The sequence below is a fragment of the Stegostoma tigrinum genome, chromosome 39 (assembly GCF_030684315.1).
Source record: "Stegostoma tigrinum isolate sSteTig4 chromosome 39, sSteTig4.hap1, whole genome shotgun sequence".
Taxonomy (NCBI): Eukaryota; Metazoa; Chordata; class Chondrichthyes; order Orectolobiformes; family Stegostomatidae; genus Stegostoma; species Stegostoma tigrinum.
In genome coordinates, this window is record NC_081392.1 from 3,396,845 (window position 1) to 3,412,789 (window position 15,945).

Sequence of the window (15,945 nt, forward strand, 5' to 3'; positions counted from 1 at the left end):
TTCAATTCCAGATTTATTGATTGAACTCTCAGTCTGTCACAGTGGGATTTGAACCCATATCACCAGAACATTGGCCTTTGGATTACTAGGTCAGCAATGCCGCTGTCTCTTGCAGTATAATTGGTGACATAACTGCCATGGCATATTTGTTCTTTTCATTGGCATAGCATAGGTACACAAGTTGTCACTGTACAATCTCTCCTAACGTTCTCTTCTGGGTATAAGGTAAAGTTGCTGTGGTACTGCTGGACCTTGTGTTGCTGTTTCTTTCTTTAGAGAAGTGACTGGGGTGTAAGGTATTTGGGAAATGCCAGCATTGGCTTAATGACTTCCCAGAGAGTAACTTTGTGACTAAACCTGACAGACACAGCATGTAGCTCAGGGCCCCTCTTTGGAAGCATTTCCCCTTACTCAAGAATGTGGACTCAGGGAAGATTATTCAGCCTGACAAGCCTGATTCATTTTCAAACAGTTTTATTAATAATACAGAATACACAGTGGCATTTCAGGTTTTAACACCGAAAAACAGATCAAAGCTTATTTTTAAACTTCCCAAAGTTTCGGGGTGTTGAGGACGACGATTTCAGAAATGGGTTTGATAAACACGTAGACTCAAACACTGTAAACTGGCCTCATTTTTTGTTTTGACCGTAGGACCCCCAAATCTCCTCTCTGCTCCACTCCAACGTCACCCGGCTCCCCACCGCTTTGCTTTCAGGCCTGGCATGTTTTAGCACAACATATTCTAAATGGCTTTCATTCGATTGGGTTATTGGTGTACATTTTCACCATGCTGTATTAGAAATAAACTGATGCTTACAGTTGAGGATTTAATGACAGTTTATTTTGTGGCAAAGATGCAAGGCATTTGTCATATTGAAAAATCATTAGAAGTTTTACTTTGATTGGCAGAGGGCGTGCTTTACTAGGCTATCTGGGCAAGGAAACTAATGTTGATTTTCCATGTGTACATAATTCTGGTAACTATTACTTCGTGGCTGTAATTCTTCATATTCAATTGAGACAGAATCTGTGCTGTCAGGACTCCATGTCTCACTGTCATTGTTTAACCATTCATTTTCGTAACTATCAGAGTTTTCGGAATCCTGTTGATTTGTCTGAGCTTTCTAGGAGGAATAATAAATACATAGAAATCAATTCATGCAGAGAGCATTCTAGCCTAATGTTAGCTAGGCATATGCCTGGTTTGCTTTCTGTTGCCTAAACTAGACGCTTGGATCATTTTGGCACAAGTACTCTTTGGTGTTTCAATCAACCTGATTGACTTTGTCCTATTCATAAAACAGCTACCAATCATTAATTATAGGGGGACACAATGGGATTTCCTCTAATCTATATAACTCAACATATTCACCTCCAGGAAGTTCCCAGAAACTTCCAATAATTAATAATGTGATTGTTAACAAAATATTTTTGCATATAATTGTCATGATATGGTTGTTCTAATTATTGGTATGGTATAAGGGGACACCTTTTTATTACAGTTCAATTTCTGCCAACATTCTCCATCTGCTTTCATACATTTGGGTGAGGGAATAGGGAATTCCAAGACAATTAGAAAATCATAACATAATCAAGCAGAGCCATCGTGTCCTTGCAGTGCTGAAAGAGGCCACTCAGACCATCAACTGTCAGAACAGCATACCATCCTTTCTGAGTAACCTCACATTTACCACAGCTAAATTACATAGCCTGCACTTCCCTGGATACTACAAGGGAATTTAGCATGGCCAATCCATCTAAATTACACATTCCTCTGGGAGGAAACTAGAGCACTGATGGAAACCCATGCAGTCAAGGGGAAAACATGCAAATTCCACACTGGCAGTCAGCCAAGGCTGGAATTGAACCTGGTTCCCTGGTAGCAGTGGTAACCACTGAACTAATATGCTGCCCCATCATCATAATTCAATGAAAATGAAATTGTGCTGTACAGATTAATTAGTTCTTTGAGGATATAACTAGAAGGGTGAATTAAGAAGAACTGGTAGATGTGGTGTATTAGGACTTCCACAAGGCATTCGGTGAGGGGAGGTGATGGCCAAGCAATAATCTTTCTGAACTACTAATCTGGGCTAGTCATTGAGAAGTCTAAGCTGGTGCTCTGGGAATTGAAGTTCAAACCCTACTGTGACAGCTGCTGGAATATAAACTCAGACAATAAATCTGGAACTAGTTTTAGTAATAGTGCACCGTCAATTGTAAAAATCCATCTAGTTCATTGAAGTCCTTTAGAGCAGGAAATCTACTATCCTTACCTGGTCTGGCATGTGATTCCAGACTCTCAGCAATGTATTTGACTCTTAAATGGCCAAGCATGACACTTGGATCAAGGACAATTGGGGATGTACATCAAATGTGAAACAGTAAGGTGGAAAAGAATATAATTGGGTCATTTTCAGGTTGGCAAGCTGTAACTAGTGGAGCATGCCGCAGTGATCAGTTCTGGTACCTCATTTATTTATGATCAATAGTAATGGCTTGGGACTACTTGAATTGTGGCTAGGTTTGCTGATAATACAAAGACTGGTTGGAAATAAAATTTGAAGACAATACGTAGAGATACATATAGGTTAAGTGAGTGGGCAAAATAACAGCAGATAGAGTGTAATGTGAAAAAATGTGCAGTTGTTCACTTTGATTAAACGAATAGAAAGCCAAACTTTTATCTAAATGAAGAGGTATTACAGAATGAGGTATGGGAGATTTAGCACTCTTTGTATAAGTCTCGGTTAAAAAGTTAGTATGCAGGTCCAGCAAGTAATTAGGAAGATAAATGAAATATTGGCCTGTGTCAAAAGGTAGAAGGAGCATGTAAGTGGGGAAATCTTGCTGCAACTCCAGAGGTGAAGGTGAGATTACTCTGTGAGTACCATGTACAGTTTTGTTCACTACTTAAGTAAGGACATACTTATACTGAAAGCAAATCAGTGAAGTTTCATTCAGTCAACTTCTAGGATGAAGGCTTTGCTTTGTTGTGAAAGTTAGCCTATACCCTTTGGATTTTAAAAGAATGAGGGATGATCTAATTGAAATTTAAAATTTTGAGGGAGCTTTAAGTGGAGATGGTGAGAGGATGTTTCTCTGTGTTGGGTAAGGGGGTTGGCGAAGCTAGAACTAGGAGTGCAATTTCAGGATTCCCACTTAAGATGGAAATTAAGAGTACTGTCTCCTAGCAGAGGATTGTTATCTGAAATTTCAAACCCAGTGATCCCACAACCAGAAGGTAAATACTTTTTATCTTGTGGGGTGGGAGTCACAGGTAGAGGGTGGTCAGAGAGCATGAAGGTGAGGATGGGGGTTTTCAGAGGCTACCACATTGCTCCCTATTCATTCCTCCGATTGCCCTTGGGTTGGGACAATTTTTGAGGCCCCCATTCCCTTCCACGGATCACTACAAATTCTCAGTTGGGAAATGAGTCACCTTTCCACTTAATCAACCACTTCTGGGGCCTTAATTGATGGATTGAGAAAGTCACGCATGTACTTGTTTGACTAGGAAGATAAATGAAATACTGGTCTATACTGACAGGTGGATGGAGCATGGTACAATTTGCCCTTTTATTTCCTCTTCTCACCACCTCAAGGAGGGCAAATTTATAGCCTTAGAACTTTATTTTATCTCAGCATAAAGTCTGAAGGTCTGCCAACAGGGGTACTTGAGGGGTTTGTCATGTAGTTGTAAGGCTGAAGTATGGAGGCCCCAAGGCAGACCTTTTACTTAACAGCCTCTCAGCAGCCTCCACACTCAATTCAAGAACACTCAGCCCAACTCCCAACTGAGGTTTGTGATGCGTTGCCTGGGCTAATAACTCAATTGAAAATGGCTGAGGCAGCCATAAAATATTTACACGCATTGATTTATAGCTAATTTCATCTTGAGGGATTTCCCACAAATCATCAAGACCCAAGGTTAAATCAAAAATTAAATCCAATCAAGTTATTTGATTTACACAACCCTGTTTGAAATGTGCGCTGATGTTAGTAATGTTTTGACAAAGTAAATAATTATTGAGGAAATGGAAATTCCACTCATCATGGTGTTTAAGGGGCGGAGAATGGAATGGTTCTTATTAGCTTTTTGTTGTCATGATTATTCTGATTGGAACATGGAGTCAACTTTACAGAAACCTCCTCAAAGTACAATTGCTTGGGGATCTATCAGAGTGCTCAATACACTGTGATTTTAAAAGGAGCATGTTGGAAGTGGAGTGCAGAAGGTTGAGTATTGATGCAATTCAAAATTTGGTTCATGGGATAGGAAGTGCTGGTTTTCATTTTTGCAATGGAACTTCCAACATACGGTGACAACAGTGAAGGAAGGCAAGGTAGCTGGAATAATTGAATGGACCTCTTATTTATAAAAATGTGCCCACTTCTCCCAATGAGACCACCTTCCCCCAAAAGCAAAAGATTCCTGAGCCCATTGTAACACGCAGCCTTCATTCTGTGGGTAATTCTTTGTTAAACATGAAGGGAAATTAATGTTAATTCCATGGGCATCTTAAAGAACCTTTGCTTCATGATCTTTGGGCCATCCGTGTGTACAAACCTCATGCTACACTTACAGTCCTTTCAGTTGCAAGCTTGAGATGAAGTAATTAAAGTGTTAAAGTTGTTTGTGCTTTGTAAAGTTAATGTTATGAAAAATAAAAAGTAGTTCTATATAGTCTAGACTGAGATACGGAGGCTGATTTTTGTGTCAGACTGTGGTATATAGGAACTTGTGGAGTAACAAGTTTGGACTCACTACACTGGAGAGGATGTTGGGGATATTCACTCTGCACCACTGAAGTATAATGGCAGCAGGGTATATTACTTACAAGCTACATTGCAACAACTCACCAAGACTCCTTCAACAATAACACCTTCCAAACCCATGACTTAGTCAAGGCCAGCAGAAACATGGGATCACCACCACCTGCAAGTACCAATCCAAACCACACATAATCCTGACTTGGAAGTATATCAATTCTTCAGTGTCATTGGGTTAAACACCTGGATCTCCCTCCCTAACAGCACTGTTGATGTACATGCATCCCATGGACTGAGATGATTCAAGAAGGCGGCTCACTACAATATTTTCCAAGGCTTGGGCAGAAAATTCTGGCCAGCAAAATTCATGTGCCCTGGATGATTTTTTAAAAAAAGCTTGAGGGTCTGAGTGCCATACTCCTGTTCCTGTGATTGCTGAATCCCCTATTGTCTGGCCTGAGCAATAAGCAACCAGAGTTTTTTTCAAACATAGATAAATGAGGTATCTGGTTCCAAACATCTCATGCCATTGAACATTTCGGGAAGTGGTTTCTTAATTGCAAATGCTGTGGAAGAACAAAATGGTTTACATGTCTGTAAACAACACAGTAATACCTCATGCACATATTCAGATAAAATGTTGATCTTTATAACAAAGGAGCAGAATACAAGGGTCTGTTTAACTGTAGGGAGTTTTGTTTATTCAGCAAGAATTATACTGATGTGGAAGGTCAACAATGACTTGATTGAATGGTGGAGCAGGTTTGAAGGACTGAATGGTCTACTCCTGCTGCTATTTCCTACTGTTCACGTGTTTGATTCTGGGCCCATATATCAGAACAGTTTTATTAGCTGTGGAAGGGGAACACTGCAGATTGACCAAATTGATAGCATAATTTAAAAAATCAAAATCATAAAGGACTATTACAGAAACCCGAGTTTAAAAGGTTGAAGGATGGCCTGGTTTAGGTGCTTAAATTAATGAAAAGATTTGCAGGGAAGCTCCTGATCCCCAAACAAGAAAGAATAATCTTGCTGCAGGTGATTTTTTTTTCAGACAATGACTGACAGAACTGATAAAACATTTCTCTCCCAAAGGGGTGTGGCTATGTTTTGGGCTGCTGAAAACTGCATGGTTCAGACATGTTGGTTGGAGGTGTGAAGGATATGGGTCAAACATGGGGAATAGGGGTTGAAGTGTAAATTAAACTCAAGCTATTTGAAGATGGACTGATACAGTGAGATGAAGGGTGCTCTGATGTCCACTGAAAGATCTGTTTCTGTGCTGTCTGACTATTATCCAGTTGCTACCAGTCCAGTATTCGAGCCAGTGTGACCATTATCCAATCTGGTACCAGTCAGTATTAGGGGCAGTGTGTCCATTACCTACTCTGGCACCAGTCCAGTATTAGTGCCAGTATGCTCAGATGCTCCTCCAGTATTAATATGATTTGTGCTTGGTAGCCTTGTTAATACCAGTGTATAGTACCAGCCCTATATTAGTTTCATTGTGTTTGCTATGCAGCCCAATTTAAATTCTATATTAATGCCAATGTTTATTTCCCATTTCTGGTACCAGTTGTGTATTAATGTCAGTGTGTCCATTACCCAGGTGAGTAACCATCCAGAATTAGAACTCGTGGGTTCTTTACCCAGTCTGATGCCAATTGTGTATTAATACCAGACTGGTCATTACACCTCTGGTCCACAGCCCTGAGCTATTGCTAATGTACTCTGAACCACTGTAGCATTGTCACTGTACTACTGCTATTGTGTTCACTGCCCACTCCTGTTGCCCAGTGAAGAAACAAACAAAAACCCTGAAAACTTTAATCCCAGTTTCATTTTTCCCCAAACCCAAACATCTGCTGAATTTTGCAGTATTTACCCGCTGCACCTTTGCCAATAAAGTACTCGATTAACCGTTTGTAGAGCTGGTTGCTGCCTGAACACCCTGGCAGCACCCTACGATTGCCATGTGCTTTCACCGGGTTTACCTCAGGACCTGAAGGCTCTTTGGTCGCCAGCAGCTCCTCGGGCCGGTTTGCTTCCTGAGCTGATGATGAGGCTGTGGAGAAGATGGCCTCTGTTTCTTCCTCCTCCCAGTTGATAGCCTCTGTGGAAGGTTCCTGCCCCAGCAGAATCACATTCCCAAAGCTCGGATCTGACTGGGAATGGTGAGGAGCCTTCCGCTGCTTCATTCCACATCGATTGGTGTAATAGCCCACGGTAGGCTCTTTCCTATGTCGATGTGAAGGATGGCTGGCCCTACAGCAAGCACCCTGATGGTACGAATGGGGTAGGCAAGTGGAACTGCCTGCCTTTGAGGTGGAAGGCTGGTAGCCCGCATTTCCTGCTCCATCAGGCCACATGCTCAGGGGTCCCGGCTCCTCAATGGTCAAGCTGTCCATCTTGTCAATGGCCCTCTGCATTGAGCTGATGCTAGGGATGTGGTGGGACTGCCGGCACTCATAGTAATCAGAGTTTGGGTAGTAGACCTCATCGGCCGTGTTGTAATAATGGCGGTCAGCCAGCATCCTCCTGTCACAGTTCAGAGCTGCGTTGAGGCCTTGGATTGATAGATCATAATATTTGGTGTGTTCGTGGGTCATTTTGAGCTGCTGAATAGTGACAAAGGGATGCTTCAGCGCTGCACTGGGTGTGATACGCTCGTGGGAGTCCAAGGTAAGCATTCTTTTGATGAGCTCCACCATATTTTTGCGATCGTGAAACTCAGCAATGACCTCATCATCTGGGAAAACGGTCTTGGTGATGTTAATAGTCTCCAGTTGGTCCAAGGACTTTAGCACATATTTTCGTCTCTCCAGTGGTTGGACCATGGTCTCGGCCTGGTAGTCAGTGGCGCATTTGAGCTGCCACTGATGGGCAGAGTGCTGCCGGGGGTTCCTTCTGAAGAAGTGGTTGGCCTTGGTGGCTGCATTCAGGAGGTGGTCCTTGGGCAGCCCTTGTGTCTCAACAATGTACCTGATCTGGTCGTACTCACTGTTGCCAGGGTAAAGGGGCCAGCCCAGGTGCAGTTCTGCCATCACGCAGCCCAGGGACCACATGTCCACCTTCTCGCAGAAGGGAAGGCCGAGGAGAATCTCAGGCGAGCGGTAAAAGCGGGACTGAATGTACGGTTCTGCAGGGGAAGGAGAAATGGAGAATATTAGTGCATAGATATTAAAATGAAAAGTCATCTGGTCAGAATTAGGAGGCTTTCCAATGGGTTCCCATCAAAACTTCTACAGCAACAATTCATATTAGATAACACCTAAAATGATCCAAGGTTCTTCCTATTGCCAAACAATTTTGACACTGAATTACTTGGGCAGATTCTTTGACTCTATGACTTACAACCTAGGCAGCTGAAGGTAATGTCGTCCATGGTGGAACACTGTCAGAGCCCAATTGGAGAACAGAGACCAGGGAGGAGATGACAGAGTTTGGTTTCAATAACCAGTCAGGAGTTGAATGAAGGTTTGTCCTCTGCTCTGTAATAGAGGATGAGAAAGGGAGAAGATCGAAACAGGAAGAAGAGAAGGGACTGAGTAAACAGTGACATTTATTCTGATTCTCGAAGGCATTGTTGTCCCCAACATTTGCCTCCTCCTGTTGCTTTCAACCCTTCAAACCTACTCTGCCATGTAACTAGATCGCAACTGAACTGTATCTCAATTCTGTGTACCAGCCTTGGATCCAAAACTTTTTAATACTCTATGTTGAACAACTATCTGTCAATCATAGTTTTGACAGCACCAATTAATCCCTCGTATGAATTGTTTATTTGGGAGAGAAAGTTCCAGCTTTCTATTCAGCTTAGTGTGAAAAGGTGTTTCCTGACATCATCTGTGATATTTAATTGTAGGGTTTATACCTATGAGAAAGTAGTAGCTCTTGATATAACCTAGTAACTCATTTAGACAGCTAGATTAGATCACTCCCCGATTTTCCAGATTTATCTTCCAGATACTCTCTGAAATTTATAATTTAATTCAGTGTAGCAATAGACAATAGACAATAGGTGCAGGAGTAGGCCATTCAGCCCTTCAAGCCAGCACCACCATTCATTATGATCATGGCTGATCATCCACAATCAGTATCCTGTTCCTGCCTTATCCCCATAACCCTTTAAAAAGAGCAAGGGGCTCGTTTGGTGCAGTAGTATATCTCCAACTCCAAGCCAGAAGACCCAGCGTTCATGCCCTGCCTGTTTGATATCTATTTCATTTAGGAAGCTCTGGGTCAGTATCATGGTTAGTATCCCTGCCTGTCAAGCTGCAGACCAGAGTTCAATTCCCTACCATGGAGTGGTTGATCTCTGTGTAAATGGCTGTGTGTAAATTATACAGATAGAACTGTGCAAGTGAAATGATATAAATAGAATTGTGCACATGAGATTACACAGATAGGATTGTGCAGGTAAAATTATATGAGTAGAATTATATAGATGAAATTACATAGATGGGATTGTGCAGGTGAAAATGTACAATTTACATTCTGCAGTTCAAATTAAACAAGCCGAATTTTGCAGTTGGAATTATACAGATGAAGCTAAGTGTGTGGAATTGTACAGTTGACAGGGGCTACTCGGTGATGGCAACTGTACAGGCAGCCGAATAATGCCCAAGTAAAATTCAGACAAAATATGAGATGTGCAGGCTAGGTGCATTAGCCGTGGTAAATGCGGGGTTATAGCGATGGGGTTGGAGGGCTGAATCTGTGTGGGATGCTTTTTGAGGAGTCAGTGTGGATTCAATGGGCTGAATGGCCTGATTCTATGATTCTATAAAGAAAGAAAAGATGTTTCCACTGACTACATGGGTCTAGAACTAAGGAACAGACTCTCGAAATAAGGCAGTAGGTCATAAGGACTAAGGTAGGAGGAAATTCTTCACTCAGAGGCTGATGAATCTCTGGAACCCTTTACTTCAGAGGGCCATGGAAGCTCAGTCATTGAGTGTTCAAGGTACAAATCAATCAATTTTTAGACACAAAAGATATCATGTTGTAAAGGGGTTAGTGTGAGAAAGTGATTTTTTCGTAGAAAGTCAGCCAATTGGTCTACTTCTCTTATTTCTTTTGCCCATAAATTGACTGACTAAGGTCAGTCAAAAATTATGTCTGGTATTCAGTCTGTTCTGCAGTGGATCAATAACCAAACTAGCATCCACTGTGTGAAGTGTGAGGCTGGAAGAACACAGCAGGCCAAGCAGCATCTCAGGAGCACAAAAGCTGACGTTTCGGGCCTAGGCCCGAAACGTCAGCTTTTGTGCTCCTGAGATGCTGCTTGGCCTGCTGTGTTCATCCAGCCTCACATTTGATTATCTTGGATTCTCCAGCATCTGCAGTTCCCATTATCTCTCACCCACTGTGTGAAATTCCCATTGGTCTCACCAATCAACTCTAAACTCTGTTTGAATGAGTTTTTGGATTGGGACAAAGTCACTGATTGCTCGATGTTATGACTGCCATAAGCACTAAGAGTGGCCAAAGTATATCATAATTCAGCAGCCTCTTTGGGCTGGTTTTAGGCCTGAGTTACAGAAAATGAAAGATAGCTCTTTATACCTCTACAGCATCTGTGCTCCCCCCCCCCCCCCACCCCCAGTGCGGCCATTCTGCACTTGTTATCGTTATTGATTGTCTAATTCATTGCCACCAGGGTACTGTTAACTGGATAAGTCAAGGTGGATTGAAACATGCAGGACTTGGGGAATGAACTTCCTAAGAAAGTGTTAGATGTGGGAACAGTTGCAATGTTTAAAAAACACTTAGATAAGTACATTAATATGAAAGATTTGGGGGAATGTGGGCCAGGAGCAGGCAGGGGGGACTTGTTTAGTTTGGGATTATGTTCAGCATGCAATGGTTGGACTGAATGGTCTGTTTCCCTGTTGTATTACTGTGAATAGTTACTGCAGAATTAATGTCCAACCAGCAGATGGGGCTGTTGTATCAGAGATAATGGGAACTGCAGATGCTGGAGAATCCAAGATAACGAAGTGTGAAGCTGGATGAACACAGCAGGCCAAGCAGCATCTCAGGAGCACAAAAGCTGACGTTTCGGGCCTAGACCCTTCATCAGAGAGCAGGCTCTAGGCCCGAAACGTCAGCTTTTGTACTCCTGAGATGCTGCTTGGCCTGCTGTGTTCATCCAGTTTCACACTGTGTTACCTTAGATGGGGCTGTTGACAAGCTTGATTATTTTCCCAGATCTAGCAACAGGTGAAGACTACATCATCATTCTTGGGTTTTATAGGGACAACACAACTGCATTTATATAGTACCTTTAACCAACTAAATGACCCAAATGCATCAACTGGGTTGACCCTGACTGCGATACATTTTTCTTATTCTTTCACAGGATGTGGTGTCACTGGCTAGGCCAGCATTTATTACCCATCCTAATTACCCAGAGACAGTTAAGCATCAATCACAATGTTGTGGATCTGGAGTCACGTCTGGGCCAGACTAGGTAAGGATTGCAGTTTCCTTCCCTAAAGGACATTAGTGAACCAGATAGAGTTTTCCAATAATATTTTCAAGTCCTCGTTAGATTCTGAATTCCACATATTTGTTAAATTAAATTTCCACCACCTTCCATGGCAGAATTTGAGCCCAAGTCCCCAAAACATTACCATGGCCTCTGGATTAATAGTCTAGTGATAATACCATGAGACCGTCAAACAGGATGCTGGAAGAACACAGCAAGCCAGGCAGCATCTGGAGGAAAGGAGCAGTCAGCATTTCAGGTATGGCCCTTCAGGTCTGTCCTGAAGAAGGGTTACATCCAAAATGTTGACTGCTGGTTTCCTCCAGATGCTGCCTGGCTTACCTTTTTTAAAAAATTCATTCAGGGTATGACGGCATCATTGTCAGGCAGCATATATTGTCCATCCTAATTGCCCAGAAGGCAGTTTAGAGTCAACCACATTGCTGTGGGTCTGGAGTCACATGTAGGCCAGACCAGGTAAAGATGGCAGTTTCCTTCCCTGAGGACATTAGTGAACCAGATGGGAATTTTCCCCCCAACAATTGGCAATGGCTTCATGGTCATCGTTAGACTCTTAATTCCAGAGATTTATTGAAATCAAATTCCACCATCTGCTGCGGTGGGATTCAAACCCGGGTCTCCAGAACGTTATCTGGGTCTCTGGATTAACAGTCCAACAATAATACCACTGGGCCATTGCCTCCCCTGTGTTCTTCCAGCCTCTTGTTTGCCTACCTAGGATTTCAGCATCTGCAGTCTTTTTGTCTCATACCACTAGGCCATCACCTCCTCACACATAGAAATATTGGTCCAGGATCATGTTCAATTAAATAGTTTAGTTAGATCACTTTGACATGTGTCTTAATTTTATTCATCTGTATTAGTTTCATGTTTCTTAATACCATTGCTGAGCAAACATTGATCAATTTCAGATGTGAAATTGTGTATTGATACCCCATTTCAGAAGCTATTCTCAATCCTTTGTGCAAAGAAGTGCTTTCAAACAACACTCTTCAGCAGACTGTTCCAATTTTAAAGTTAACTCCGCTGGACTTCCCTCCCAGTGAAATATTCTTTCTATTGGATCAAACCTTTAATTATCCTAAACACCTCATTATTGCTGAAAGGTGAAAAATTTTGCTGGACCATTAAGTCTTGCGCTCATCAGAACAAATGCAAGAATGCCAAATTTCATACAATTATAATGATTTATACAGTAGAGAAGAGGCTACTGATTGGTTGGCAAGTTGACTTTGATTGGTCAAGGTGTTAATATGGAGAAAACAACAGGATTGCTAAAGGTACGTGCTGCCCAATCATGGAATCCTCTGGTTGCTCATAAAATATAGCCTACATTCAACAATGAGTACTTGCAAAATCCAAAACACAAACATCTACTGTCAGATGTGATTCTCTGATTGGGAAGCACTTGCTGAAGAATTCCAAGTGAGTTAACAATTAACAACGAAGCAGGTGCAATCAGTTGATTTAGTAAGGTGACTTGTCACATTTTCAGGAAGAGATAGGCCAGTAAAGGCATACCATATTTGTAACTATTTAAGTGCAGACTTTCGTAAATAAGAAAATTTTGATGACTTAAAATGGACAACGATGGCTGCCAGAGGGTCAGATAAGCTGTTATGTATATTCAAGAAACTGACTCTGTGTCCACCTGTGCCATGTAGATGGACAAAAGGCATTCCAAACTAAAAGATGTTAGTTACACAAGTTCTGGAAGACCTTCACAAAGGCGTTTCTGAATTACGTAAGTCTCAAATCAGAGGTACGCAGAAAAGACAGTTTTGGAGAACAAGCTGAAGGTTGTGCATTGTAGGGTCTCCAAGACGGTTCTCTTTTGTGGTCACCAAAATGACAAATTTACTTCCTAATATTGGGATTATAAGAAATGGACTTTGTGAGCTACAGAAAGTCCACCACTTCAAGAAAATCCTGCAAGTAACTTAGCCTCATGACTTTGCTTTATTAAACTTTATTAAACTTACCTAATCAGTACTTCAGGAGTTAAAAAGATTTTCCCTCAGGCCCGCCGTTTACCATATCCAAAATCAGACAGCCATGTGCATGATAAACTGTTCCTTTTCTAGATAATTTTTGAAGAGGGAATTATTCTCTGCAACTGTAGTTTTCTTGCACGCGTTTGTGTGTGTGATTGTTTGAATGAATGCTATTACATATAATTTCAGAGTGAGAGCTTAAACAAATGATCACCTTTGTTAGTTTAAATTCACAGAAAGCTTGCAGTTGGCTATGTTGTCCAAACACTGAGGTGTTTTAGGAAGTGTATAATTCTTCCTCTCTAAAAACATGACATTTGGAAAAAGGACAGGAATGGTGGTAGATCATTCATATATACCATCTGTAACAGAAGTGACGCACAGGAAAATGTCTTTGCAAACAGAAGGAATATGTCCGATCCTTGCATTTGTTTTTGAATTACCATGGAGCTTGGGATACCTATAGCCCCTTTACAAAGAAATTAAACAGGATGGATCATCTAACATCAACCTAGGCAATGGAAGAGACAACGGCGGAAACAGCTTTGCCAACCCTGCAAAATCCTCCTCACTAACATCTGGGGTTAGAGTCAAAATTGGGAGAGCTGTCTCGCAGACTAGTCAAGCAACAGCCTGACACAGTCATCCAGACACCACTATCATCATCCCTGGATATGTCCTGTCCCACCAGCAGGACAGATCGAGCAGAGGTAGCAGCACAATGGTATACATTTGGAAGGGTGTTGCTCTAGGAGTCCTCAATATTGACTCCAGACCCCATGAAGTCTCATGGCTTCAGGCTAAACATGGGCAAGGAAACCTCCTGCTGATTATCATATACCATCCTCCCTCAGCTGATGAATCAGTACTCCCCCATGGTGAACAACACTTGGAGGAAGCACTGAGGATGGCAAGGGCACAAAACGTACTCTGGGTGGGGGATTTCAATGCCCACCACTAAGAGTGGCTCGGCAGCAGCACCACTGATCGAACTGGTCGGTCCTAAATGACATAGTTGCTAGACTGGGTCCGTGGTGGATGGTGCGGGAACCTCATCCTTACCAAACTGCCAGCTGCAGTTGCATCTGCCCATGACAATAAGAGTGACCATCACATAGACCTTGTGGAAACAAAGTCCCACCTTCACATTGAGAATAACTCCCAACATGTTGTGTGGCATTACTATTGTGCTAAATGTGACAGACTTTGCACAGATCTAGCAACTCAATAGCGGGCATCAATGAGGTGAGCAGCACTATCTGTACAATCTGTAACCCCATGGCCCGACGGATCCCCCACTCAACCATTACCATCAAGCCTGGAGATCAACCCTGGTTCAATGGAGAGTGCAGGAGGGCATTCCAGGAGCACCGCTAGGCATACCTGAAGATGAGGTGTCAATCTGGTGAAGCCACCAAACAGGACTACTTGCACACCAAACAGCGAAAGCAGCAAGTGATAGACAGAGCTAAGCAATCCCACAATCAACAATTCAGATCTAAACTCTACAGTCCTGTCGGATCCAGTTGTGAATGGTGGTGGACAATTGAACAACTGACTGGAGAGGATTCACAAATATCCCCACATTCTCCATGATGAAGAGTCTAGCACATTGGCGCAAACGATAAGGCTGAAGCACTCACAGCAATCTTCAGCCAGAAGTGGCAAGTGGACGATCCATCTCAGCCTCCTCCAGTGGTCCTCAGCATTACAGATACCAGTCTTCAGCCAATTCGATTCACTCTATGTGATTTCAAGAAACAGCTGGAGACACTGGATGCTGCAAAAGCTATAGGCCCTGACAACATTCCGGCAATAGCACCGAAGACTGTGCTCCAGAACTTGCCACTCCTCTAGCCAAGCTGTTCCACTACATTTACAACACTGGTATCGAGCCAGCAACATGGAAAAATGCCTAAGCATGTCCTGTACACAAGAAGCAGGGCAAATCCAACCTGGCCAATTACCAGATCATCAGTTTACTCTCGATCATCAGTAAAGTGATAGAAAGTGTCATCAATAGTGCTATCTAGCAGCACCTGCTCAGCAATAACCTGCTCAGCGATGCCCAGTTTGGGTTCTGCCAGGGGTACTCAGTTCCTGATTTCATTACAGCTTTGGTTCAAACATGGACAAAAGAGCTGAATTCCAGAGGTGAGGTCAGAGTGACAGCCCCTGACATCAAGGCTGCATCAAGGAGCCCTAGCAAATCTTGAATCAAGGGGCATCGGGGGCAAACTCTCCAGTGGTGGGAGTCATACCTGACGCATAGGAAGATGGTCATGGTTGTTGAGGCCAATCATCTCAGCTCTAGGACATCTCTGCAGGAGTTCCTCAGGGTGGTGTCCTAGGCCCAACCATCTTCAGCTGCTTCATCAATGACCTTTCCTCCATCATAAAGTCAGAAGTGGGAATATTCACCAATGTTTGCACAATGTTCAGACCCATTCATGACTCCTCAGATACTGAAGCAGTCTGTGTTCAAATGTAACAAGTTCTGGATAATATCCAGGCTTGACCAGAAAAAGTGGTAAGTGATATATGACCGCACAAGTGCCAGGCTATGACCATCATCAATAAGAGACAATCCAACCACCATCCCCTGACATTCAATGGTGTTACCATCACTGCATCCTCCTCTGGGGGTTATCAGTGGAG

The 15,945-nt window shown here is 42.6% G+C and overlaps 1 protein-coding gene across 1 annotated transcript in view; it reads right to left on the minus strand.

The window, feature by feature from the left end:
• Positions 1–947: 947 nt before the first annotated feature.
• Positions 948–15,945, minus strand: part of LOC125447671 (homeodomain-interacting protein kinase 4-like) — a 29,479-nt gene continuing 14,481 nt past the window's right edge. The window contains exons 2-4 of the mRNA XM_048522289.2: positions 6,665–7,918; positions 5,266–5,342; positions 948–1,127 (exon numbers count right to left, since the gene is read on the minus strand). Coding sequence (XP_048378246.2) covers positions 948–1,127; positions 5,266–5,342; positions 6,665–7,918 — 1,511 coding nt within the window. The remainder of the gene's footprint in view (positions 1,128–5,265; positions 5,343–6,664; positions 7,919–15,945) is intronic.